Below are 25,708 nucleotides of genomic sequence, written 5' to 3'. Positions count from 1 at the left end.
AAAAAAAGAATTGGCCTGCACATGCAGGGGACCTGGGTTCGATCCCTGTTCCGGGAAGATCCCACATGCCGCGGAGCAGCTAAGCCTGTGCGCCACAACTACTGAGCCTGTGCTCTAGAGCCCTCAAGCCACAACTACTGAGCCCGCATGCTGCAACTCCTGAAGCCCACGGTCCTAGAGCCCATGCTCAGCAACAAGAGAAGCCACCGCAATGAGAAAGCCTACACACTGCAATTAAGAGTAGCCCCAGCTTGCAACGACTAGAGAAAGCTTGTGTGCAGCAACAAAGACCAGTGCAGCCAAAAATAATTTTAAAAAATATATGCTTGAGAAACCAACTTGGGGCTCACAGGTGGGGCCCAAGAAGACCCCTCCAAGCAGGGCCTGAGCCACTAAAAGGGAAAATGACAGAATACTGGAGGAAGGACTTTGAAGGAGCAGAGGAAACAGTCCGTCATAGCAGTTCTCAGCTCACTTCTCTGGGCTGCTCCATACTTCCCCACCACACACACACCTGTCTATTCAGCCCAGTCCCCATATACCCTCCTGTCTTCTGGACTTCTCCCCTTGGATGTCCATCAGTACCTCACATGCAATGTGTCATCTTCCCCAAGTCCTACTTCTCTTGTCCCTCCTACCTCAGTAACCATCCACCCTTGCAATCACCCAAACCAGAAACCTGCCCCCTCCTTGGCCTGATACTTTCCTGCTTCTTCCAACTGCCTAACTTGTTTCATCTAGAATGATCTTGGCATTTCTAACACGTATCCTCCTGCTGCTGCATTTCCTCTGCCCTGGAACAAACTTTCTAAATGCACACCTGACTGCTTGCTTCCTTGTTTAGAATGCTTCAGTGGCTGTCCACTCCCTTTAGGATCAGAACAAACTGCTAGGTCCTGAACCTGACCCACAAGACCTGTCCTGATTTCCTTATGTCTTCAGCCTTATCTCTTTATCACTTCATGTGAAGCCTGGTCTCCAGCTGCTAGACGCATGACTTGTGTTTCCTCAAGCACCCAAGGCTTCTCCTTCTTTCCCCTGCTGACTCCTCAGCCCCCAACCCTTCTCTGTGCTCCTATCACTTTATAGGCACTTCCTCCCATATGCCTCAAGTAGTTTCTCAAGCCCCCAAGTCATGCCAGTGTGTCTGTCATTTCTGGGTCTTCTGCTTGGCATCAGTGAGTGCAGAGCTCTAGTCCCCCTTAATCACTGACTCACTCTGTGGTCTTGGCCAAGGTTTGCCTTCTCTGTTGTAAATGAGAATTAGGTCAAGGATGGGACAGGACTCACCTCTCTCCTTTGGGCTCTGCTTGCCCCAGTCCTTCAAGGTGACAGCTCTTTTCATGGGGAAGTATGGCTTAAAAGTTGGCTCTGGCTCCTTGTCTTTGGTTCCAGCTCCAGCCCCTGCCTGTGGGCCTGGGTCCTTCTCTGAGGCTGTGTAATGCCCTTTCCAGGAAGCTGAGGTGCTGGGCTGGGAAACAGCCTCACCTCCTGAGGGGAGCTTCAGGGTGGCTTCCTCCAAGGAGCTGCTCGGGGGGCCTGGCAGTGGCTGGAATTCCCATTGTTTGCAATTGACCATGTCCCATTCCCTTACCAGGGAGATGAGTTTTTGCATGGGGGTGACAGGAGGGTCTTTGCTTTCAGATTTCTGTGTGAGGTTGACTGTGGTACACTTCTTCTTGGGAGGACTCTCAGGGTGGGCCCCCCAGTGTCTAGGGTTGGCACATAGACCAGGACAGTGTGAGTATGTGCTGGGATTACCCGCCCTCTTGGCACCTCGGCATAGGGACACCTGGATTGTCCGGAAGTACTGCTCAGCCTCCTCTATCTGGCTGGACCTGGCCAGGGTCCCCTTGGCCTTGTTCCGTGGAGTCCTGTCACTGCAGTCTTGGAACTCCATAGGCATGCAAGCTGTGGTCTGGAGAGGGAGGGCACAGCAGCTCTGTGCATTTTGTGCTTCCACATCGAAGCCTTACCCAAGATCTCATAAGCTGGGTCTCTAAGACTTCACTTGCTTACCCAGAACAATCCCATCCCCCACATGGGTCTTACATTTGATATTTGCTCAGTCTGAGTGGGGGTGGTACCAGCCCAGGGTCCTTTCACACACCAAAGGGACATATCAGCATCCCAGGCCACAGGCAGCCAGCATTTCCTGGTGTCTCCCTCCAGGTTCAGAAACCAGTCACTGTGCCAGGAGCCATGTAGGCCCGGCTCTTTCATTTTGCCATAGCCCTCAGTAGCGGTCTGCCCTCTGAGCCCTGTGCTGATGCTCTTTCAGGATAACACCAAACCAAAGAATGCTGGGACTTACTTCTTTGGCATCTCTACTGAACTCCACCAGTGACCCTGGCCCTTCTGTCACCACATGCAGCCTTCTGATGGGAAAAACTTCATTTCCAGATTCTTTCTCCTGGATCCATGACCTGCAGACTCCAAGAGGGTTTGGTTAGTAAGCAGAAGCTTCCACTAGTCCATCGACCAGGTCTGCCCTTTGGCTGGGAGTTAACTAGACAGCAGGGTAGAAGGGGCTTTAAAGGGTTTTGCTTAGGTCCCTGCCCAATCCTGGGCCTGCTCCACCCCCTTAACTCTAAGGAGAACAGGTCCTACTGGGAGGTGAGACTTAGGACAGGATTCCCAAGAGGAATATAAAGGTTCAAACTTTAGAACATGGTGTCAGGAGCAGTTTCCTTACTTGTATGCCTCACATTGGATAAGGGCTTCTGAGAGGGACGGGATGTGGTATTCCTCCACCTCCTGGCAGAGGAGGGGCCATTCCCTGCAAATGACAAGATGTCGCACTGGGCATCTGGGGTGGGAGTGTGGGTGGGGTTATAAGCCTCCAGAGCTGCTGCCTTGAACAGCAGTTCACATGTTGGAAATAATATAATCTCCCTGAAGGCTACAAACTCAAATTTCCGTCTTGAAGAGGGATAGGGTTTCATTATATGATTTCCTTCCTTCACTCACTTAAATTCAGATGGTAAAAATAGTTTTCCAAGTCTCAGGAAGTTGAGAATGTGTCGAAACATTTGGCCATCCCCGTGGATCAGCAGGGTCTGTCCATATGTGATCCAGTACACTCTCTGAGGGTTGGACAGCAGTTCTGGATACTGCAAAGGGTTGGACACCAGACTCTTGTTAGTCTGTTAAAGGGCTACATGCTTATTAAGGGGCAGGTCAGCCTTCTCTTCATTTTCCTAACCATTCTAGAGCAGAGGCTTTGGGATTTCCATCTCCTTATCTTGTTGGCCACAAGGAGCCATAATGAGGAGCAGAGCATCTAGGGAGAAGCACATCATCTCTGCTTCAAGTTTTGCTGGCTCCTAGACCACTCTCTTGAGGCATCTGGAACCTCACCCTATGTCCTGCTCAGTCCAGGCCCCTCAGACTGGCCTCATCCCTACCCAAACTCCTAAAAGCCTTCCCAGAATGCTGCTCATACAATAAAAGCACTTTGGGCCATGGAGCAGAGGGAAGGTCCTTGTTTTAATCAGGTGCTGAAGGCTGTGTATGGGTCAGGTGACAGATTCTTCTCAGCCGCAGAAGCCAAAAGGAGACGAGGGCAGCCTCAGGCCAGCAGTACCTTCAGCAGGGTCTGCAAGGTGGTTGCATACCAGTGGCTTCCAACATAAACTTTGACGATCTGTTGAGGGGAATACACAGTGATTTCTGCCGTCCACTCCTCATCTAAGGAAACCAATGAGAGGGAACACATCACGTGGCCAGAAGGGAAATTAGGTAGGGCATTTTGTCCATTACATGTTAAGACACAATATCTTCATCAGTCATATTCTGTTGCCTAGTCTGAGAAGCAGCAGAAATCCCTGACATCAACCTTTTCTGCTCCTCAGGCCTTCCCTGTGGCTCACCATATGGTTTCCTGGGTGTCAATAGCAGCTTGGAGGGTCAGCTGGTGACTCTGGGTTGGGGGAGGGCCACCAACCCCAAGGGCACTGTTCTTCCCCTGGCCCACCTCTCCCAAGAAAGCTTGGCTAATGTACCTTTCTACCTACCTTGCTAACTGCTTCTGGTTTCTAGCTGGGTGTGTAATTTTCCACATGGCCACTCAGACCGGAGCTAGGAGTCCCTCTGTATGTTTGTGCTTATGGTTTGGCAAATATCATAGAGCCAGCGTCTCATCAAATCACTATCACTTCTATAGAGACCAAGCCTCAAGGCATGTCTGGAGAATGGGGCTTTATTCTGGGAAGATGAACTCATGACCCTTTTCCTGGGGTGACTAGATTTAGGCTTTGTTCTGTATTAAGAACCAGTTTCTAATGAGCTTTGTAATGAATGAAGGGTATATAAATAGATGATATAACCAAGAGGTATATAGATTGTGAACCTCATGAAGATAGAAACTGGGTCTATTTTGCTCTCTTCTGTACCTCTAGTGTTATCTACTGTCCTGGTATATGGTAGGTGCTCAAATAAGTACTGAATGTTGCTGAATGATAGTAATATAGCATAAATTGATCTAAAACACTTTTTGTTAGGAAACAGTTATAGGCAGCTGGTGAAACAACATTGGCTTTAGACTCAGATTTAAATCCCAGCTTGACCATGATCTAGTAATATAAGCAAGTTACCTCCCAGAGCCTCTGCTTTTTTTGTTAAATGGACCCAGGGATCATTCTTCCCTGGATGGCTGCGAGGACCAAATGGGCATAGCATCGGCTCCCAGAGCCACAGCAGGCATGCCCTTGGGGTCCCATGTGGCCCCCCAACTGGGTCAGTCTGCACAGTTCAGCCTGGACTACTTGAGGCTACCTGTGGGCTTGGGGTGGGGAGGGGTCACCTAACAGGAAAGTTTCCTTTTAGGCGAAACCCACAGATGTTAGTCTAGCTTTCCTTTTCTGTTCCATCTACAGTTCCTGGTTCTAGCCAGCCTTATCTCTCCTCTGTGATACCCTAGACCCTCCTCTGATGTTGAATTCAAACTGAGAAGCTTCTTTATTTACTGAGCACATCCATGGGTGCCAGAGTCCTCGGCTCCAGATGAGTCTTCAGAGCCACTTTCATTGGCTCATAGGTGATGTCCCTCTTGTCCAGGAAGGCACAGAGCTCGTACACCTCAGAAATGGTCTCAGTCAGGGGCAGCCGGCAAGTCCCCAGCCAGTTCCTGCCCAGAGGAAAGGTCTGTCACAGAGAGCCTCAGCACTGTACCCCAAGGGAGTCCAGCCTGTCACCCTTCCATGTCGAGAATGTCTTGCCCTTACACTAACTCAAGCCTGTGGCCACTAACATCATTTCCTTAACTGGTTTCTGATGACGTCTCATAGGGGGGTATACTTGGACACATAGGCTCACCCTTTTGCAGCTGAGCTTGACCTATTTCAGCAAAGTCCTCTAAATTGACTAATTGCAAGCCTCCAAGCCCTGTCTCAGGTTCCAGAATCCAGGCCAGGGCCCAGTCACTCCATTTTTGCCCCCATAAATATCTGCCCAAGACATCTCAGTCACTATGTGGCAGCCTGTCACGGTTTGGGAGATTACAGATACCTTGTATGCCCAGGAAACCCCCCACCTCCAAAGGCACTTGTCTTTGCCCTCTGTGCCCTGTGACATCAGGGGTGGGACATCTCCGGGAGAAATGGATGGTGTGGGCCACAAATGAGAGTTTTGGGGTAAGACAGTGTTTGGGGTTGGCTGACCCTCTCCCCAGGTGCTCAGGAAAACCCACTTCTATCTTTAGTTTTGGTACCAGTGTATTTAGTGAGCCTAAGAGAGTTGCCCTACTCTGAACCTGTTTACCTTTCTATAAAACAGGATTAGGGGGCTTCCCTGGTGGCTCAGTGGTAGAGAATCTGCCTGTCAATGCAGGGGACACGGGTTTGAGCCCTGGTCTGGGAAGATCCCACATGCCGCGGAGCAACTAGGCCCATGAGCCACAACTACTGAGTCTGCGCGTCTGGAGCCTGTGCTCTGCAACAAGAGAGGCCGCGACAGTGAGAGGCCCGCGCACTGCGATGAAGAGTGGCCCCTGCTTGCCGCAGCTAGAGAAAGCCCTCGCATAGAAACGAAGACCCAACACAGCCAAAAATAAAAAATATATATTACTCAGCCATAAAAAGAAACGAAATTGAGCTATTTGTAATGAGGTGGATAGACCTAGAGTCTGTCATACAGAGTGAAGTAAGTCAGAAAGAAAAAGACAAATACCGTATGCTAACACATATATATGGAATTTAAGAAAAAAAATAATGTCATGAAGAACCTAGGGGTAAGACAGGAATAAAGACACAGACCTACTGGAGAACGGACTTGAGGATATGGGGAGGGGGAAGGGTGAGCTGTGACAGGGCGAGAGAGAGGCATGGACACATATACACTAACAGATGTAAGGTAGATAGCTAGTGGGAAGCAGCCGCATGGCACAGGGATATTGGCTCGGTGCTTTGTGACTGCCTGGAGGGGTGGGATAGGGAGGGTGGGAGGGAGGGAGACACAAGAGGGAAGAGATATGGGAACATATGTATATGTATAACTGATTCACTTTGTTATAAAGCAGAAACTAACACACCATTGTAAAGCAATTATACCCCAATAAAGATGTTAAATATATATATATTAATTAATTAATTAAATAAAAAGACCTAAGAAGAAATACATGGCAAATATCTAAAAAAACCCCAAAAAAACAGGATTAGGGGCTTCCCTGGTGGTGCAGTGGTTAAGAACCCGTCTGCCGATGCAGGGGACATGGGTTCGAGCCCTGTTCCGGGAAGATCCCACATGTCGCGGAGCAACAAAGCCCATGCATCACAACTACTGAGCCTGTGCTCTAGAGCCCGCGAGCCACAACTACTGAAGCCCGTGCACCACAACTGCTGAGGCCCGCGTGCGTAGAGCAGGTGCTCCACAACAAAAGAAGCCACTGCAATGAGAAGCCCATGTACTGCAACAAAGAGTAGCCCCCTCTCGCCACAACTAGAGAAAGCCCGTGCACAGCAACGAAGACCCAACGCAGCCATAAATTAATTAACTAATTGATTAAATTAATTAAAAAAACAGGATTAGAATCCATGCCCCTGCACTAATGGGAACATTCTGAGCTCATCCCACAAGGCAGAGGCCAGGTATCACCTCCTCCAGGAAGCCTGCCTTGCCTTGCTTCTTGCGGGGGGGCTCACCCCTGGCTCTTTCTGTGTGTCAGTGAGCCTCCCAAGGGTTGTGGGGAGGACCTTTGAAGGAGGGGGACTATCCAGCACCCTAAGTGTTGTGATTGGCCTGGTCACCTCAGACCTAGCACAGGGCTAGAACCAGAGCAATAGATCACAGAGGATGGAAATATGAAACAGTGTGAGACCTTTGAACCTTGGGAACCTTATACCTTGGCAGCAGGCCTCTCCTCCGAGGCCCAAATTTGGTGGTGCTGGTGTGGGTAGTGGGAGTGGCTAAATGATCATTTTGTCCCCAAGGACACAATCTCTGGCTCATGGGCAGGGCCCCAGGTTGGTTCCTCAAGAAAGGTAAAGCTCAGCCTGAGTGGGACCAAGCTGTGCTCTGAGGAGGGCCTTACTTAACGTGCTGGAAGAGGACCCCGTTCCCAGTGATGTACAGTCTACTTCCATCCAGAGTGCTCTCGATGCGGAGCTGTCCTAGTGCAGAGTCTGGGTACTTGACAAGCAGACCCAGGGTCATCATGTACAGTGGCTTCACAGACTCTAGGCCTGCTGCACGGCCCCCCTTCCCAGGGCTTGGAGGAGGACAGGAGGTCCGGAAACAGCCACCTGTGCCAGAGAGAAAGGGGTGACTCCCAGATCCCTCATGGTCATAATTGTACTGGAAGCTTTGGGTCTTGCTTCCTACTGCTGCCTTAAATCAGTAACTAAAGAGACTTTGAGGGAGCTTATTTCCTTGCACAGCCAAATCTGGATCCGCTCGAAATCAGTATAGTTTTTCTTATATTCAGTCAGGTTTAGAGGTCAAAACTATTTGTTGAGAGGCGGGGTGGGTATGGGGGGTAGATTAATTAGCTGTATCACTAACATTTCAATTTCAGAATAACAGCCATCTGGCCCCAGCCTCTGCAGGAATTTCCCTTAGTTCCATACTCTGCTCTAATTATCCATGGGTAAAGAATGACAACCACAGCATTGAACCTAATGTGCATTACAGGCTTCCCGGATTCACAGTCCCTATCACTCTTGGGCAGAATTTTCCCCGGAGACACACTGTGTAGTGTTACTTTCAGGTTGGATATTTGAATTGCGAGCTCATGGGTGAAACCTTGTTCTCCTGCAGTGGGCACAATGCACAGTCTACAGGACCCTGTTCCAGTGGCAACAGTGGGCCAGTGGCAAGCTGCCAGGTGATTTTCATGGGTCATCTCCAATCCTACAAGAGGGGTAGTACTCTCCTCTTATCACAGATGAGGAAACTGTCCTGAGAGGCCAGTTAAGAACCTTGCCCCAAATACCAAAGCTAGGTGGGGCAGAGCTGAGATTTGAGAGCGCCTCTACCTCCAAGGCTACGAGAGCTGTTTCCCTTAGTTATGGTGCTTTATAAAAGACAAAAAACATGCTTTGTGTTTGGGGGCTGCTTTATGGCTTACAGAGCCTGTCCACAGGCATGCTTCCCTTCCAACTTCACATAGATCTTGTGCAGCATGCACCGGTCTACTTATCTCTCTGACCCATGTTCTCTGAAGGAACAGAAGTCTTTGGGGGAGAGGTTTGAACTTACACCCTTTGAAGTGGGTTGTAAGATCCCAAGACAGGCTCCTGAGACCTGCAGCAGGATGCCACTACCCCCAAATAGGATAGGACTCCACTTGCCTGGGGAGGAGTCTGGGAGAGCTGGCCTAAAAGTAGGGAAAGTCTGATTCCCATGGAATAAATATCTGGAGACATGCAGGCCAAACTTCACATGTGCAAGACAGTTCTATGTATTCTCAGAATGCCAGCTGAGGCCACGCTAAGGTAGCTAGCTCCTGCAACATGCACAGTAGCTTCCATAGACATGCAGGATTTGGGAAATGGGATGGTGAAAGGCAAATAAAAAATATGAGGAGCAAATTGGAATGAGGTTGGGCCGGGAACTTGAAGGCCTAGACCAGGGTCAGGAAGTGTCAGGAGCAGGCAGAAACAGGCACAGCAGCCAGGGATTTGAAGTAGGGGGGACAAAGGAACTGGGGTGTGTGTGGGATAACTGAAGTCCTATGGGGAATTTCCCACGCCCTCCAGCTATGCCTGGAAGAGGAAGGATGGGAGTGGCAGGTAGGGGTTAGTTACAAGTTCCCAGTTGCTTGACACATCCACAAGGAGGGCAGACCTCCCCTGACCTTGGGAAGCCGGGCCTCAGGCCCAACTTCCCTCCCCTGGACACTCTGGCCCGGTTTCCCCACCCAGGCTGGGCTGAGCTACCTACAGGTCAGTGGCAAGACTGAGCAGACAGAGGGCACACTGGGTTTCAGACTGAGATTTCTCTTCTCAGATTCTAAGTCAGCCAGAACACCCACTTCTCTCACTACCACCCAAAGCCCAGAGTGGTTGTAGGAGGGAAGATGTTTGTTTTTGGCTTTTCTGGCTAAAGCCCAGACTGCCCCAGGATGTCAAGGGGAGGCCAAGGTTCCCCTGGTGACATACCCATGTTCATTCGGTACAACCTCACAGCTTCACTGAGCTCAGGGATTTCCAGAATTTCCACTTCTGCTTCTAACACATCTATGTTGGAGAAATTATCTGGTAGTAAAATCTTCTGTGAGCGGAGAAAATTCACTTGAAAAACAAAAGGAAACAAAATGGGTTAACAAGGTTATTTCTGATCTAATTGCAGGTCCAGGTTTTGGCAGGTTTTTGGTGCTACAACTTATCCTAGGGGCTCCTTATTCCAAAACAATTTCTAAACATACCTGGTTAGATTAGCTTTCAGTCTGTGGTTTTCAAGGTGAAAACCCCCAAATTACTTTGTTTTCCTGTGTCTGAGTCCACGGGTGTGGCTTCCCATGGGTTGGCCTGGGGCTCCCAAGCCAGGCCTTCCTGGTGAGCACACACTGGCCCTGAGACTTACCCTGTGAGTCTTGACCCAAGAGCAGGTCATTCCAAAAGAGGGAGTTGTCTTGCCACTTAGAGAGGAAGGGCCTGGCTGAGCCTGGGTTGGCAGGTGGCTCTTGCAGTTTTTCCCTGCCTGGACTGCAGTGTGGGAGGCAGAGATGGAGCCAATGCTACTGTCCTGTGTGAATCAACTTGGAGATTCAGAAGCACATTATAGACAACTTTCCAGGTGACTGTGACTATGAAAGGCTGGGGTTCCAGGCATTTGGTCTGCAGTGTGGGAGGCAGAGATGGAGCCAACGCTACTGTCCTGTGTGAATCAACTTGGAGATTCAGAAGCACATTATAGACAACATTCCAGGTGACTGTGACTATGAAAGGCTGGGGTTCCAGGCATTTGGTCCCCAGTACAATTGGGGTATTTCCTGCCCTATTCATATAGGCAGCAGCAGCATCTTGGAATCAGTTCAGTTCACACCCCACCAGAGCCTGTCCTGGTGGAGGAGGGAGGCTCTCTTCTGTCCAGGCTTGAAGATCTCATCCCTCTTTAGGCCACTAGCTCAGGTGGACAATTCTACAATGATTCTGGGGAACATTTCACCATCTACCCTTCTCCCCTTTTATCCTGAGTTTAGTGGAAGTGAGAGGAGGAAGGGACCATCCTTTGAAACCACCCTATTCCCTCATTTTATGGTGAGAGGAACTGAGGTCTAGAGCCCAGTTGGATACATAAAGGCAGAGAGGTAAGTAGTTTGGAGTCCAGCTCAGGGTCTTGCCCTTTACACTAACTCCTGTGGCCCGTGACACCACTGCAGCTAGTTTCCAGTGCCCGTTTACACCCAGGCCATTCCAAAATGAACAGGGAATAAAATAGCCCTGAGGCTAGTGGGAGTCTAATGCTGGGAATCCATTTGCTTCCAGGAAGGCTCTGTCATGCTTCTACCAGCTCTGCCCAGGGAAGCTCCTGAGGCCCTAAGCCCCAAGCTGGGCCTCCAAGTGGTGTGGGGTTAGGAGGGGTGGATGGGTCCTATCAGCCTGCTGCCACCCCCACCCCCCTCCCCTGATAGAGCAATCACCAATGAAGCGGAACTCGCTGCACGCACACTCGATGAGGGCCACGGTCTTAGCCAGCCACAGCAGATTGTCTTCAGTTACCAGGCTTGGATACTTGGCCACTAGGTCTAGGGGCAGGAAGCAGTAGTGCACGTCCTCTTCTGTGTCTAACAGTGGTGTATCCATAAGTCCCAAAGGTGCCTTATCATGTAGGCCTGGAGGAGAACATGCAGAGGGGCGTCACCACCTCCCAGAGGCCAGGGCTCTCAAAAGTGGGCAGGGCTCTCACTGACCCAGGGGCCCCAGAGGAAGCTGAAGAGATCACTCCAGAGATGGTCCCTGCCAGATACCTCCTTCTTCTCACTCACTCTTTTCAGATGTAACCCTAGGTTTGACAGAAGTGTGGTGGGGAGCAGGGCATGGAAATCTAGTTTTTCTGCAGTGAAGGGCAGTGGGACATGTGAAATTTTGGCTTATATACTCAGTCATTAAATTCATACTGGTTACCTATTTGTTTTTTTTGAATTGATCAAACCAACCACAGATAAAATAGATGACCTACAGATAAAATAGATCCTTTTGACTCTCCCGAAAGCTCAAAACCCATCAATAATCATGAATGGCTATTCTGGTGTCCCAGGTAGGTGGATCTATGCTGCAAGGCACCCACCAGACAGTGATCATTTGGAGACATTCCTTGTGTGGTGGTTAGAGGTGACTTGAAAGTATGGTGGAGTGCCCTGACCAATAGGACGGGGTGGAATGCAGCTCAGCCTTGCCCAAGTGAAACCAGCATGCAGGGGAATGAACATGGAGAAGGATCTTTAGTTCCAGTGAGTAGGAAGTCATGGAGAGGGCATGTGGCAGGTACAAGCTCAAAGGAGATGACAGGAAGGTAGAGGAATCATCCAGAACTAGTTCAGAAATCAGGGCACTCTCTGGATTGAAGCCACTTCTGTAGAGTGAGAAGGGAAGCTGGTCTGGGCTTCAGAAAAGGTCAGCCTGTGGTTATACCTGTGAAGGCTGGGCTCTTTATAGGAAATTCTGAGGGTTTGCTGATACACTTCCATGTTCGCCAGTAGTTCAAAGATGCTCTCTCAGCAACAGGTATGTCTGCAGGCCTCACACGTAGATGGTATTTCCCTTCCTTCAGATTATCTAGAGTCTGTGAGATAAAGAAGATTATTGCTTTGAAAATATTAAACCAAGTAACTATCTACCAATTCTAGGGTAAAATACCAGGAAAAATAGTTTGTGACTTACTTTGGTAAAATGTTTTGAAATAGTCACAAAAATGTATGTCTATAAGATGATATGCTGATATTCAAAATATCAATGACTATTTCTTTTCTGATTTTGAAACAATTTTTTCTGGATTATAATTTTGATTGATAGAAATTTATCTTATGCAATCTTAAGAGTAATTTATATTTAATAATTAAAAACTTGAGATTTTCTGCTATCAGTTCTCCTCAAGAGTTCAGAAACCCTTTTGACCTGTTATAATTGTGATCTGCTTATTGTTTGTGCTCATCCTAATCCTGTAATGTGATTTATTTAAGTAGGGAAATGGAGGTGGCACTGAGCATCGCTTTTCAAAGCACTTTTACCTACATTTTCTCATTTACCCTGACACAGCTCTGTGAGATAGATGTGGTGTTTGCATTCCCACTTTGCTGATGAGACAGTTGCAGTCAAAGGATTTGTGAGTTGCCCAAGCAGTCTTCCAAGTCCAGCTTCTCCACTTGAAGGAGCAGGTGACCAGGGGTGGGCTGAGGCTGGAATGGAGCACCCCAGCTAGGTTGGGCTGAAGCCCAGAGTAGAGTCTTCATGCTGCCCACATTCAGGGACCTACCCTCCCTAAAAAGTCCTGCACAGGGCGCAGATTACCATAACATCAAGCCCATTTTTTCTGTCCCTTCCTTAGAAGAAAATAGTATTTTCCCAAGAAATTTTTGGAAATAGCTGGAAAAGTAGTCCTCTAAAGGCACCACATGACCAGTTCTTTCTCTAAGAGCCTCAGAATGGATAGAACACCTCAGATGCAGTATGAAACTGATAAAAGAACCTGCTTAGCTACACAGGTGAAGCTCTTGTGAAGCTGCTCAAGGGAATTCTGAGCTTTGAGAAGAGCCCTCTGGTGGCCATGGCTATAAAATGCACCCTCACAACTGCTTAAGGTCTGTAAAAGGAGAGGACCGGAGCGGGTAATCTTCCCCACTTTGGGGGGCTGATGGATTTGTGGAAGGACTGGACAATGGCAGGGTCATGTGGAGTGCTTTCCTGTTGGCATTGACAATGGAGGAGAACAGTGCATGCGTGAAACAGCAGAAGTGAGTCTGTCATTCATTCATTTGAGAAATACTTGTACAACCCCAGGGCCACAGTCAGATACTGTGCCTGGATCCCACAGTTTACATATACTGAGATAAGAGGCAGCATCAGTTATGAAGTTTCAGGACCTCCAGGAACTCTGGGATTTCTTTCAACAGCATTAGAAGGGGACCCAAGCTTTCTTGTCCCTCTTTGCTCAAGACTGCACACGACTTTAGCTTCTATGTCAAACTGTAGCCGTTCTCCGGAGGAAAATCAGTGAGAGGTTGATTTCCGTATGAGGGAGTAGTTGGTCTTGGGCAAAGAGGAATAAAAATGAGGTGCCAGGAAGGTTACTGAGAGGCTGGAACAGATTCTGTATCAGTGGGGGGGCAGGATTATTGAGTTAAGGTGAGGGATAATAGCCTGGCAGTACTTGTGCTGTGAGGCAAAGAAAGGAAAATGGTGACTGTGCACAGAAGGGACAGGACAGGGTCAGGGGGACAGTAGGTAGGGATATATGCTCATCCACCTGCTTCTCTGCCTTGAATGTGGCTTTGTTTAAGGTGTATGGAGGTTGAGGGAATGTGTGAGGTGAATTCAGAGCAGTAAATAAGAGCCAGAGAGTGAAGAGCTCTGTCAGCTGGGATGAGGAGTCTATCCCCTGGTTAAGAGAAGCCATTGAAGGATTCAAAGCAGGGACTGTGATTTGAATGATATTCACACCATCTCCACCCAGTCAGCCAGCAAGTCCTAGGACTCCATCTTCTGCTCTTGGCACCACCCCTTCTCTCCTCTCCCTTCCCCCAGTCCTGGTCTCCTTGTCCCCAGGCCCTCTCCATTCAGTGATTTTTCAAACAGGAAAATGAGTCCAAACCACTCCCCATCCTAAAAATCTTCAGTGCTCCCCATTACCTATGGGATCAAGTCCAAATTCTCTTTAGCAGTGCACGTAAGCTCCTTCACAATCAAGAACCAGGAGCAGGGTATACATGAGCAATACAAGGGCCTTGAACTCAGACAGACTGGGGTTTCAATCTTGACTCTGACACTTAAGAGCTAACATTTACTGCTCAGGCACTTTTAAACTGAATCCTCATAACGTCCCCCCACTCACAAAGTAGGCTCTAGTACTATCACTCTCTTTTAGCAAATAGGAAACAAGATCCAGGAAGAGAAAGAGTACTCAGTGCCCCAAGTAAGTGGAGATGCTAGGACTGGAACTCAGGATGCTAGAGCCTGTGCTCTTAACCACTTTTCTTAACCAGCTGCCTCCCATTTGTCACTTAACCTCTGCAAGTCTCAGGCTCCTCACATGCAAAGTGGAGACAGTAAAATCTGGAAGATGTTGTAAGGATTAAAGGAAATATTATGTTAGTTTCCTTCCTTTTAGTGGTCAAATCTCAAACTACCTTTCCAGCTTCACCTGCCACCATTCTTTCTGTCTCCACCCCCTCATCTGTTACATTAACTGCATAAAACTCCAAAGACACACCATGTTCAGTGATACCTCCTCAACTTTATGTATGCTGTTCCCTCTTCCCAAAATACCTCTCTCCTCCCTTCCCTGCCTGAAGAGCCTGGAGCCTCCCCCAGCCAGAGTGGTTCATCCTCCCCCTCTGTTCCCAGAGACCCCTGCAAACTTTTCTATCTCAGCCTGTGGCTTGGTTTCAGGCCTGTCTGTCCCCCTCTACCGAGGCTCCTGGAAAAAGGACTGGATTGATGCAACCCCAGCTTCTAGTCTAGAGCCTAGTATGTAGTAAGTGCTCAGAATCGCTGTGTTGAATGAAAGAATGCATAAAAATGGAGGGCTGGAGGGCTGAGTCCTCTGGAATGAAAAGCAAAATGAGACATGGGGGAGCCAAAAGGAGCTGGCAGAAAAGCAGACTGCACTCATAAAAACTGAGAAAGATGGTGAGAATCCAAAACCATAGGAAAAGCCAGCTCAGGATTACAATGGGCAGAGACCAGAGAGTTCAGAGGACAGTGGAGGCAGCAATTCCAACCTGGGAGCTGGAGTCCAGAGGGAAGATCTAATGGGGTAAAGGACAGGGATGAAGGAGATGGAGACAGGATGACAGGAAGAAAGGGCTCAGCTTGGGTCTGATCCGTAATGGATTGAAAGACATTGGGTGAAGTAGCATGAAAAGGAAGTGAAACTAGGGAGAGCTTAAAAGAGACAGCGTATCATTCCAAGCCTATCCTAAGCTAACCGAATCACTGGAACCTGAACCTGCCATTTACTTTATCTGCAGATTCAAATCCCGAGATTCTCAGTGGAAGAAACAGTGGTGCCTTTGAACAACTCTAAATCAGCCACTGGGGAGGCGACATGTTGGGGGAGGGAAATCCCTACCTGGGAGAACAACCTGTTTGAGGATGGACCTAGATGCACTATTTGGAGGTGCTCTTTGGTACCCAGGTGTGTCTTTGGGGCGGGTCAGTAACGAGAGTCCAACTAGCTTGAGAGATGTGCTAGTTGAGGGAAGAATGATCTAATTTATAGAAATGAAATCTCCATTTCCTGCTACTTCCACTAATGTAAAGTGTAAGCAGTACCATTTTCCCCCAAAAAAGGTATGTTTGACAAATCTTGAAAAGGAAAAAAAAAACAAAACACACAAACAAGTAAATCTACAAAGATCGCAATTCCTGCCACTCAAGACATGCTGGAAGCATTAGGCCCAGGAGCCTCAACTAGGTTTTTTTCTAAACTTTCTCAGCCAATCCTTGCTCTGATTTCTAGAAATACAAGGGCTTCTTCTCATGGGAAGCCATTTGGGTGCTGTAAGAATCCACGGGAAGCATCCCTTAACCCCTTCAACATGCTTTGTTGGTCTCAATAACACCTACTTATTTATTTACTGTCTGCCAGTCTCCCCTAATAGATATAATCTCCAAGACCAGGAGGACCCTGCCTGTTTTGTTCTCTGCTGTATTTGCAGCACCCACAATAGTGTCTGTGGGATCTCAATATATTTTTGTGGAATGAATGAATGAATGAGTGAAGAGCACTTCAGAGAGCCCATGCCTCCAGCTGTCCTTTGGCTTTGCTGACTGAAGTTGCCACAGAGCATGTGGCTGGTCTTCTGTGGACTTCAATTCCCTTTTTTTCTGCCTGAATGTTACTTCTAGTACTTTTACTCTTTATATATTATGACCCAGAAAGTTATTACAGGGAGGATTTCTTTAGGGAAATACAGACCTGAATTCAAATGGCTACTTGCTAGCACAAGGATAACTGATATTGCTTTCGGCCTAGATAATAGTGAAAAAATATGTCAATCAGATGGAACATAAGACTGATGGCACAGGGGCGAGTGTGTGTGTGTGTGTGTGTGTGTGTGTGTGTGTGTGTATGTGGTTGCCAAAAGATGGCTGACAAATGCCCTACTGGCAGAGCCTTGGGACTTAACGGAGGTTTTCCAAAGCAGCAGCAGTGCTCAGAGATGCCTTATGCTCTGATGTGGACTGTTGGAAGGAATGTGATGGTAAGAGAGCTTGGGGGAGATTGCAAATCTCCAACTGCTTTGTAAAGACAAGGAGGGCCAGCACCACTTGGAAGCTCAAAGGAAGCAAGGCTGGTAGAACAAAAGGATATTCAGAACAGCTGCTATCAGCCAAACAAGCCAAATAAGACACACGTATCATCGTCTCAAACCTGCCCCTCCACTGCCAGCTCCGGCCCCCTCACCCTGAAGTAGATTCAGCCTTCACAGGTCATCTTGGGTATATCATTCAATGTTCTCTCAGAGATATTTATTAAACAAACACCTGTTACAGGCCCAGTACTGAGATGCTAGGAATGTGAACATGAAAAGAATATAAGCTAGTGAGGGAGAAAGCCATATGAATACATGGTCTCAACAGAATTAGCACTGATCTGAGAGCAGAGAGGCAAAACTCTACCTGGAAATGTCAGGCTAGTCTTCCAGTGGGCCTCATTTAGGCTAAATCTTGAAGGGGAAGCATTCTAGAAAGAGGGAACAGCAAGTGAAAAGGTGTGGAGAGAAAGCATTTAGGGTGCTCAGTGACATGCCTGAACACTGAGGGGTGTGTGTGTGTGTGTGCGTGCGTGCACATATGTGCATGCGTATGTGCCCATGCATGCATGTAGGTCTGTATATGTGTTGGGATATGAGTCAGGACAAGCAGATGGGCTGTCCTGTGAGGAGCCCTGATGCCATGTCAAGGCATTTACACTTGAGCTGTCCACTTACCCATATCCACAGATGAGCTACACTGTTGGGATAAATATCTGCTGTTTACATAATCTTCCTTTACAAGATCACAGTGGTAATCTGTCTTCACATCATGAGTAATAGGAAATGTGAGACTCGTCAGTGGTCTGTTTTCTTAAAAGCATCATTTGTGTGATCAACATAAAAACTCTCTGGCTCCCTTGAGCACAAGGAATGCAGGCATTTTTGGGTTGCTTGCTGGTAGCCGAACACTCACAGGTGGAACGATTTAAGTTTCCAAACTTAGAAGTCGTCAGAAGGCAATGAAAAAGGAAACGCAAGCAGCATATACTGTCAACGTACTAAGTCCTCAGTGGACTTCAAGGGGGCAAGTGAAAGGGAATCAACAGTCTGCCATGAACCTTGAACCCTTGTGAGTTACCCGGAAGAAAAATTTCACACTCTGCAGTAGCAGCTATGACTCCCATCCAAGCTGATAGCATGAGAGGCTTGGAGCAGCTTACATTTACACAAAGGGGACTTCCCAAATTACACAGAAGGTCCTAGGAAGCACTGTGACATTAATGTACAGACCTGTAATGACTAGTTTATATCTCCCCTGTGAACAAGATATGACATTCCTAAGCATCCAGGCTCATGGATTTACATACCAACTTTGATGACTCCAAATTTATGTCTCTAGACCTGACTGCTTCCATGAATTCCACACCTATACATCTGGCTGCCTCCTCCCCATCACCACTTGGATGTTTAACAAACACCATTTTCTTGCCTCTCAAACTTAATACATTCAAATCCCAACTCCTCATTTTTCCCTCTGAGCCTGCACCTCAGAATACATCTTTCACCTGATTGCCCAGGATACAAACAGAGGAGTTATCCATTCTCTCTCACTCTACCTCCAATTCATCAGCAAACCCTATCAGTTCTGTCATCAAGACATATCCAGAATTTGAACACTTATAAATCTACCATTACCACCTTAGGCCAAACCATCACTATCTTTCATTTGAATGCTTCAGGAGCCTCCTAACTTGTCTTCCTGCTCCTCCCTTGCCCCAGTAGAGTCTAGGCCAGAGGTCAACAAAATTTTTTCTGTAAAAGGCCAGATAGTAAATATTTTAGGCTTTGAGAATATAGTCCCTGTTGCAACTATTCAACTCTGTATTGTGGCTTGAGAACAGCTATAGACAATATATAAACAAATAAGCTTGGTGTGTTCCAATAAAAGTTTGCTAATGAACATTGAAATTTGAATTTCATATAATTTTTATGTGCCACAAAATATTTTTCTTTTGATTTTTTTCAACCATCTAAAACTGTAAAAGCAATTCTTAGCTCACAGGTTGTACAAAAAAGGTAGTAGGCTGGATTTGGTCCATGGGATGTAAATAGTTTGCTGACTCCAGGTCTAATGTCAAGCCCGAAGTTAATGATGTTTTTATAGCTCTATTGAAATATATTTCATATTATATTTAATGTGAATAAGTTTTATATTATATATAAATGATAAAATTTACTCACTTATACAATTCAATGATTTTAAGTATGTTTACAGAGTTGTGCAACCATCATCACAATCTATTTTAACATGATAAAAAGAAACCCTGTACCCATTTACAGTCCATTGCCTATTTTTGCTCACCCTATCCTTCTCACCCCATACCTTGGCCTTAGGCAACCACTAATCTACTTTCTGTCCCTATTAACTTTGTGTATTCTGCACATTTTATATAAATGGAATCATACAGTATATGGCCTTTTGTGTCTGACTTCTTTCACTTAGCATAACATTTCAAAGTTCATCTTTGTTGTTACGTGTATCAGTACTTCATTCCTTTTTATTGACAAATAATAATCCATTGTATGGATATATCATTTTGTCCATTTATCAGCTGATGAACATACAGGTTGTTTCCACTTTTTGGCTATTATGAATAATGCTGCTATGAACATTTGTCTACAAGTGTTTGTGTGGACATCCTGTAGGTTTTAATTTCTCTTGGGTATATACATGGGAGTGGAACTGCTGGGTCATATGATATGTTTAACTTTTTGAGGAACCGCCAGACTGTTTTCCAAAGAGGTTGCACAAATTTACATTCCCATCAGCAGTGTATGAGGGTTCCAGTTTCTCCATATCTTTGCCAACACCAGTTACTGTCTTTTTGATGAGAGGCATTCTAGTGGATGTGAAGTGGTAATTCATCATGGTTTTGATTTGCATTTCTTTGATGGCTAATGATATTGAGCATTTTTCATGTGCTTATTGCCCATTTGTATATCTTCTTTGGAGAAATGTCTACTCAAATCCTTTGCTCACTTTAAAATTTGATTGTCTTTCTGTTGTTTAGTTGTAAGTGTTCTTTATATATTCTGGATACATGTCCCTTATCAGATATGTGATTTGCAAATATTTTGTTCCATTCTGTGTGTGGTCTTTTTACTTTCTTGATGGTGTCCTTTGAAGCACAAAATTTTAAAATTTTGATGAAATTCAAAATTCATCTATTTTTTCCTTTGTTGCTTGTGCTTTTGATGCTGTACCTGAGAAAACATTGCTTAACCCAAGGTCTAATGATCTTTTAAAATGTTAAATTTGATAATTTTACTTCTTTCTTTAAACATCTCCGAGAGGTACCTATAACATTTAGAATAGATCCTGGGTCTTCAGTGTCACCTGTGAGACTCTGCAAGATTTGGTCCATAGCCTCCTCTGACCTTATCTGTTTCTGGCATCTCCCTACTTTTTTTGTTTTTTTCCCACACTGAATGGCACGTGGAATCTTAGTTCCCCGGCCAGGGGTTGAACCCACACCCCCTGCACTGGAAGCGTGGAGTCTTAACCACTAGACCACCAGGGAAGCCCTGGCATCTCCTTACTTCTCATTGCACCTGACAATGGCTGCTAAGTCTGCCTCTCCCAAGTCACTCGTTTAACCTCAGGGTATTTGTGTTTGTTGTTCCTTATGCCTCAAAGCTCTTTCCCAGATGCCTGCATGACTTGTCCCTTTTTCATTCGGTCTTCTGCTCAAATGTTGCCTTGTCAATGAGGCCAGCCCTGACCACTCTTTCTAAAGGAGTAGCTGGCCTCAGTCACTTGCTATCTCCTTACCACATACTACATATCAGTACATTACAAAACAAGCAGATTAGATGTAAATGCTTTATTATTTCAACTAAATTCCAGTACTATGAGGGCAGTGACTGACAGAATAAATAAAAACTATACATACAAAAAGAAAATCATATAAACACATTCTGAAACCCCAAGAAGTTCTAGAATACAGAAATGCCATCCTCCTTCACTATTACACAGGAAACACTGCTCTATTCTTCATAGCACACACCTCTATCTGACCTTGTATGGCTGTATGGTTTATGCCTATAGCTCCAGTGCTTGGCCTGTGATTAGTGCTCAATACACAATAAATGTTACACTTAGAATCAAGACAATAATAGGTATTGAGCGTGCCCTTTGAAGGCCAAAGCTACAGGCCAGGGGGAGGTGGGGTGGGCAGGTGGACGGGGCTGGGGGACGGGGAGAGATAAAGGGTAGGGATGAGGAAGGGTAGAGAGCAGAGCAGCAGTGTGAGCTCAGGCACCTGTCCTCCAGAAGCTTCCCATCTCATTCTACTTGTTGGCTCCTATATGGCTTTCCAACAAAGTTTACTATACTATAGATAATCCTGTGTAGGATATGCCTCCTGTTGCGTGCATGGGAACTTTAGTTAGTGGGAGGCAAAGTCCCATTTTTATTGCTAGGGGCTAAATCTGAAGGACTCTACAGTGAGCAGCACTAACAGGTTAGAACAATTTAGATATGTGCTGTCCAATATGGTAGCCATTAGCCATATATGGCTATTGAGTACTTGAAATGTGATAGTCTGAATCTGAGATGTGCTTTAAGTGTAAAATACACATCAGATTTTGAAGACTTAGTACATAAAAAGAATGTAAAATATATTAATTTTAAAATATTCATTACATATTGAAATGACAGTATTTAAATATACTGGGTTAAATAAAATATATTATTAAAATTAATTTCACTTGGTTTTTTTTTAATGTGGCTACTAGAAAAATTTAAATTACACACGTGGCTCACATATGTGGTTTATATTATATTTTTATTGGATCATCCTATGTTTTCCTTAAAGCCCATAGGAATAATGCCTGGTAACCACAGTGCTTTCAATAAATACTGGCTGAATGCATTAAGGTGGGCTGCCTGAGAAGGGACTTTAGACTAGAACTGGCAAACTCCATTTTCTCCAAGCAAAATGTTTGTACATTTAGGCAAGAACCTCAGTATGTGGACAGGCCTTAGGAGTGGGGAAAGCGATGGAAACGAGTGAGGCTGTTGATTTGCTTGAGATTGCTGTTGATTCTCCAGATATATTTACACCCTGCTTCAACAAATAAATACCACTTCAGCTGGGCTGGCTTAAATGTTTATTTAGAGCACCATTTCCAAAACATAAGCACTTATTTTTTGGTCTGTTTTAGGGAGGCAGATCCATATGATTCCTCAAATACTACTGCTCACACAACTTGGAACTTTGGAATTGGACCAATTCATTGGCTTCTGAGTTGTTACCTCCCATTTAGAAGTTGCTTCCCAAATATATTTTGTTTCAATTTGGGAAGTAAGGACATCAAAGGAATTAAAGGGCTGATAAACTGTATAATAGGCTTGTGCTCTTTAAAATGGTTCTTCAAAAAATTGCCTTGATCTCTTTGATTTTCTGCAAGTGACTCCCTCCTTTTCCCCACAAAATGGTGCTTTGGTATAGAATCATTAGCAATCTTGGGAATTCCCTGGCAGTCCAGTGGTAAGGACTCTGCGTTTCCACTGCCAGGGGCCCAGGTTCGATCCCTGGTCAGTAAACAAGCCGTGTGGTGCAACCGCCCCCCCCAAAAAATCAGCAGCCATCTTGACAATCCGGGCTGTTTAAGTGATTTAGAAGCCAATTGTAAGCAATTCTAGTACTCAGTTCCTGGGATAGTTGAAAAAATTTTTATTTCGGGTAGGTAACTTTAAAAAAAATAAAAAGAAAAGAATATACAACAACTTGCACTGGAGTATGTTAAAGATTTTGATTTCCAAATGTATAATACCTTTTAAGAGAAAACACTGATTTCGTAAACAGTGTCCATAAAAACATGCATTATGAAATGTTCTCATTCCCATATGACCCAGATATACATGGTCTACCTCAATTCTCTTCTTTGAGGTGTTGGAGAGGCATAGTTCATAGTGCACTGAGCTGCACTGTGGCTTGTCAGTCAGCGCTCGTGAAGACAGAATAAACAACACCTTGTCCAGACAGTAGGATTAACATGGAGCATGGCCAATGGTCCTTCCCAGTCATAATATTTAGTTCTTCCAGGTTAAAAAAATATCATTGTTCAAAAACTAAGAATAAACTAATTAAGATAAACCACAGAAATGATTTCTGTAGTCTGGAGAAAAATTAGGCAAGAAGGTAATGTTCTTCAGTGATACTATGATGGTTTAAAAGTAAAGGTATTTAAAGCTCTTACACCGAGAAAAGAAGTCTTGGAAAACAGAGAAGTGAAGACAAATGAAAGATTCTGCAGTTTGGAGGACGTTTTACTTTGCTGTAAGTGAACACTGTGTACCTAACAGGCACAGTGAGAAGTGATGTCCTTATTTTAAAAATTAATTAATTAATTATTTTTTGGCTGTATTGGGTCTTCGTTGCTGCGCACGGGCTTTCTCTAGTTGCGGCGAGTAGGCTTCTCATTGTGGTGGCTTCTCTTGTTCTGAAGCACGGGCTCTAGGCACATAGGCTCAGTAGTTGTGGCTCTCGGGCTCTAGAGTGCAGGCTCAGCAGTTGTGGCGCACAGGCTTAGTTGCTCCGCGGCATGTGGGATCTTCCCGGAACAGGGATCGAACCCATGTCCCTTGCAATGGCAGGAGGATTCTTAACCACTGGGCCACCAGGGAAGTCCCAAGAAGTAATGTTCTTGACAAGTCTTGTAGATTTTAAATCTCAGACACAGTGTATGTAGAAAATCCTACAATTTCTAGTGTTTCCACCTTTTAAAATTCAACAACAAAAGAAAGAAGAAGCTTAAGCTAGGATTTCCAAGAGTCAAGAACACCCTTTCAGGCCGTGGAAAGTCCTATCCTGGGTCTGTGGTGGCTGCTGGCATAGATAAGGCACAGTCAGGATGAAATCCTTTATTCAGAACATGCATTTCTAGTGTACCGTTTATTACCTTATCTAACTCATCACACTTCCTCATTAAGAGGATCATCTCAGCAACGAATATATAAAAGGACACAATATTTTAGTGATGTAAGGCCTATGTTACTGATCACCACCCCTGGAAGACAAGAGTATCTTACCTGCAGCAAAGGCATCAGCTGCAAACCCAGTGCTTGCTCATAGAGCAAGTTCAGTTCTGCACAACTGGAGAAGGAGAGTTTGGAGGTGTAGAGGTAATAGTGCACATGCCTGAATGTGGAACCATCTCTGTCAATGAACAGCCTCTGGCTTTCCGAAGAGGTCAACGCTGAAGCCTCCTTCCATAACAGGGAGTCTGGGAACTGAGCGAGTTTGCTTCTGGGAACTGAGAAATGCCAGCCCCCGACATTGAAATGAAACAAATCCTCTGCTGACTCATGAGGCATACCAGCCTCCTCCTAAAGGGAAAATGAAAAGAGATCTATGCAATAAAAGGAAATAAAAAGCATCCATATTGGAAAGGAAGAAGTAAAATTATTTCTATTTGTAGATGATGTGATCTTGCATAAAGAAAATCCTGAGGAATTCACTATTAAATTATTAGAAATGAGTTCAAGAAGGTTGAAGGGTACAGAGCAATATAAAAAATCAACTGTATTTTCATACACTAGCAATGAACAACACAAAAATGAAATTAAGAAAACAATTCCATTCACAATAGTATCAAAAAGAATAAAGTAATTAAGAATAAATTTAACAAAAGAAGTGCAATGCTTGTACTCTGAAAACGTCAAAACATAGTTGAAAGAAAAGTTAAAACACCTAAATAAATGGAAAAACATCCCATGTTCACGGATCAGAAGACAATACTGTTATGGTAGCAATACTCTTCAAATTGATCTATTGTACAATTGAACACAATCCCTATGAAAATTCCAACTGCTTTTTTTTCTTTTGCAAAAATTGACAAGCTGATGTTAAAATTCATATGGAAATACAAGGGACCCAGAATAATCAAAACAATCTTGAAAAAGGAGAATGAAATTTGAGGATTCACACTTCACACTTTCAAAACATACTACAAAAACAAACAAAAAAAACAAAACAAAAACATACTACAGTAATCAAGATGGTGTGCTACTGCACAAGGACAGACATTTGAATAACTGAAATGGAATTAAGAGTCCAGAAATAAACCATTGCATTTATGGTTAATTAATTTTGACAAGAGAGCCAAGAAAGACAATGGGTAAAGAAGAGCCTTTTCAAAAAATGGTGCTGGGACAACTGGACATCCACATGCAAAAAAAAAAAAAAAGTTGGATTCCTACCCCACACCATACAAAAAATTAACACCAAATGGATCATAAACCTAAAAATAAGAGGTAAAGATATAAAACCCTTAGAAGAAAACAAAATCTTCATGACCTTGGATTATGCAATGCCTTCTTAGATAAGATACAAAAAGTGAAATAAATAAATAAACAAACCAATAAATAAATAAAACTTCATCAAAAGTAAAAACATTTGTGCTTCAAAAGACATCATCAAGAAAGTAAAAAGACAACCCATATAATGGAACAAATCATCTATCTGATAAAGAATCTGTACTTAGACTATGTAAAAAGAACATTTACTACTCAATTACAGAAAGACAAATAACCAAATTTAAAAGTGGGTTAAGAATCTAAATAGACATTTCTTCAAAGAAGATTCACAAATGGCCAATAGCACATGAAAACATACTTAGCCTCATTAGTCATTAGGGAAATGCAAAGCAAAACTCACAATGAGATACCATTTAACACCCACTAGGATGACCTGAATCAAAATAATAGATAATGGGCTTCCCCGGTGACGCAGTGGTTGAGAGTCCGCCTGCCGATGCAGGGGACATGGGTTCATGCCCCGGTCCGGG

At 45.1% G+C, this 25,708-nt stretch overlaps 1 protein-coding gene across 2 annotated transcripts in view; it reads right to left on the bottom strand.

Moving 5' to 3' along the window:
• The window catches only part of KCTD19 (potassium channel tetramerization domain containing 19), a 32,348-nt gene that overhangs the window by 2,803 nt on the left and 3,837 nt on the right, over positions 1-25,708 (bottom strand). The window contains exons 2-12 of one of the 2 annotated variants that reach the window (XM_024732379.1): positions 23,952-24,248; positions 12,072-12,222; positions 11,081-11,272; positions 9,597-9,728; positions 7,529-7,739; positions 4,968-5,128; positions 3,587-3,690; positions 2,971-3,113; positions 2,696-2,779; positions 2,315-2,426; positions 1,291-1,918 (exon numbers count right to left, since the gene is read on the bottom strand). In XM_024732379.1, the coding sequence (XP_024588147.1) occupies positions 1,291-1,918; positions 2,315-2,426; positions 2,696-2,779; positions 2,971-3,113; positions 3,587-3,690; positions 4,968-5,128; positions 7,529-7,739; positions 9,597-9,728; positions 11,081-11,272; positions 12,072-12,222; positions 23,952-24,248 (2,215 nt within the window). The remainder of the gene's footprint in view (positions 1-1,290; positions 1,919-2,314; positions 2,427-2,695; positions 2,780-2,970; positions 3,114-3,586; positions 3,691-4,967; positions 5,129-7,528; positions 7,740-9,596; positions 9,729-11,080; positions 11,273-12,071; positions 12,223-23,951; positions 24,249-25,708) is intronic. The other variant, XM_024732386.1, reaches the window with a different exon arrangement.

Source organism: Neophocaena asiaeorientalis, unplaced genomic scaffold (genome assembly GCF_003031525.2).
Source record: "Neophocaena asiaeorientalis asiaeorientalis breed wild unplaced genomic scaffold, Neophocaena_asiaeorientalis_V1.1 scaffold90, whole genome shotgun sequence".
NCBI lineage: Eukaryota > Metazoa > Chordata > Mammalia > Artiodactyla > Phocoenidae > Neophocaena > Neophocaena asiaeorientalis.
Note: the sequence above shows the minus strand (reverse complement) of the source record. Positions and strands in the feature narration are given on the sequence as shown.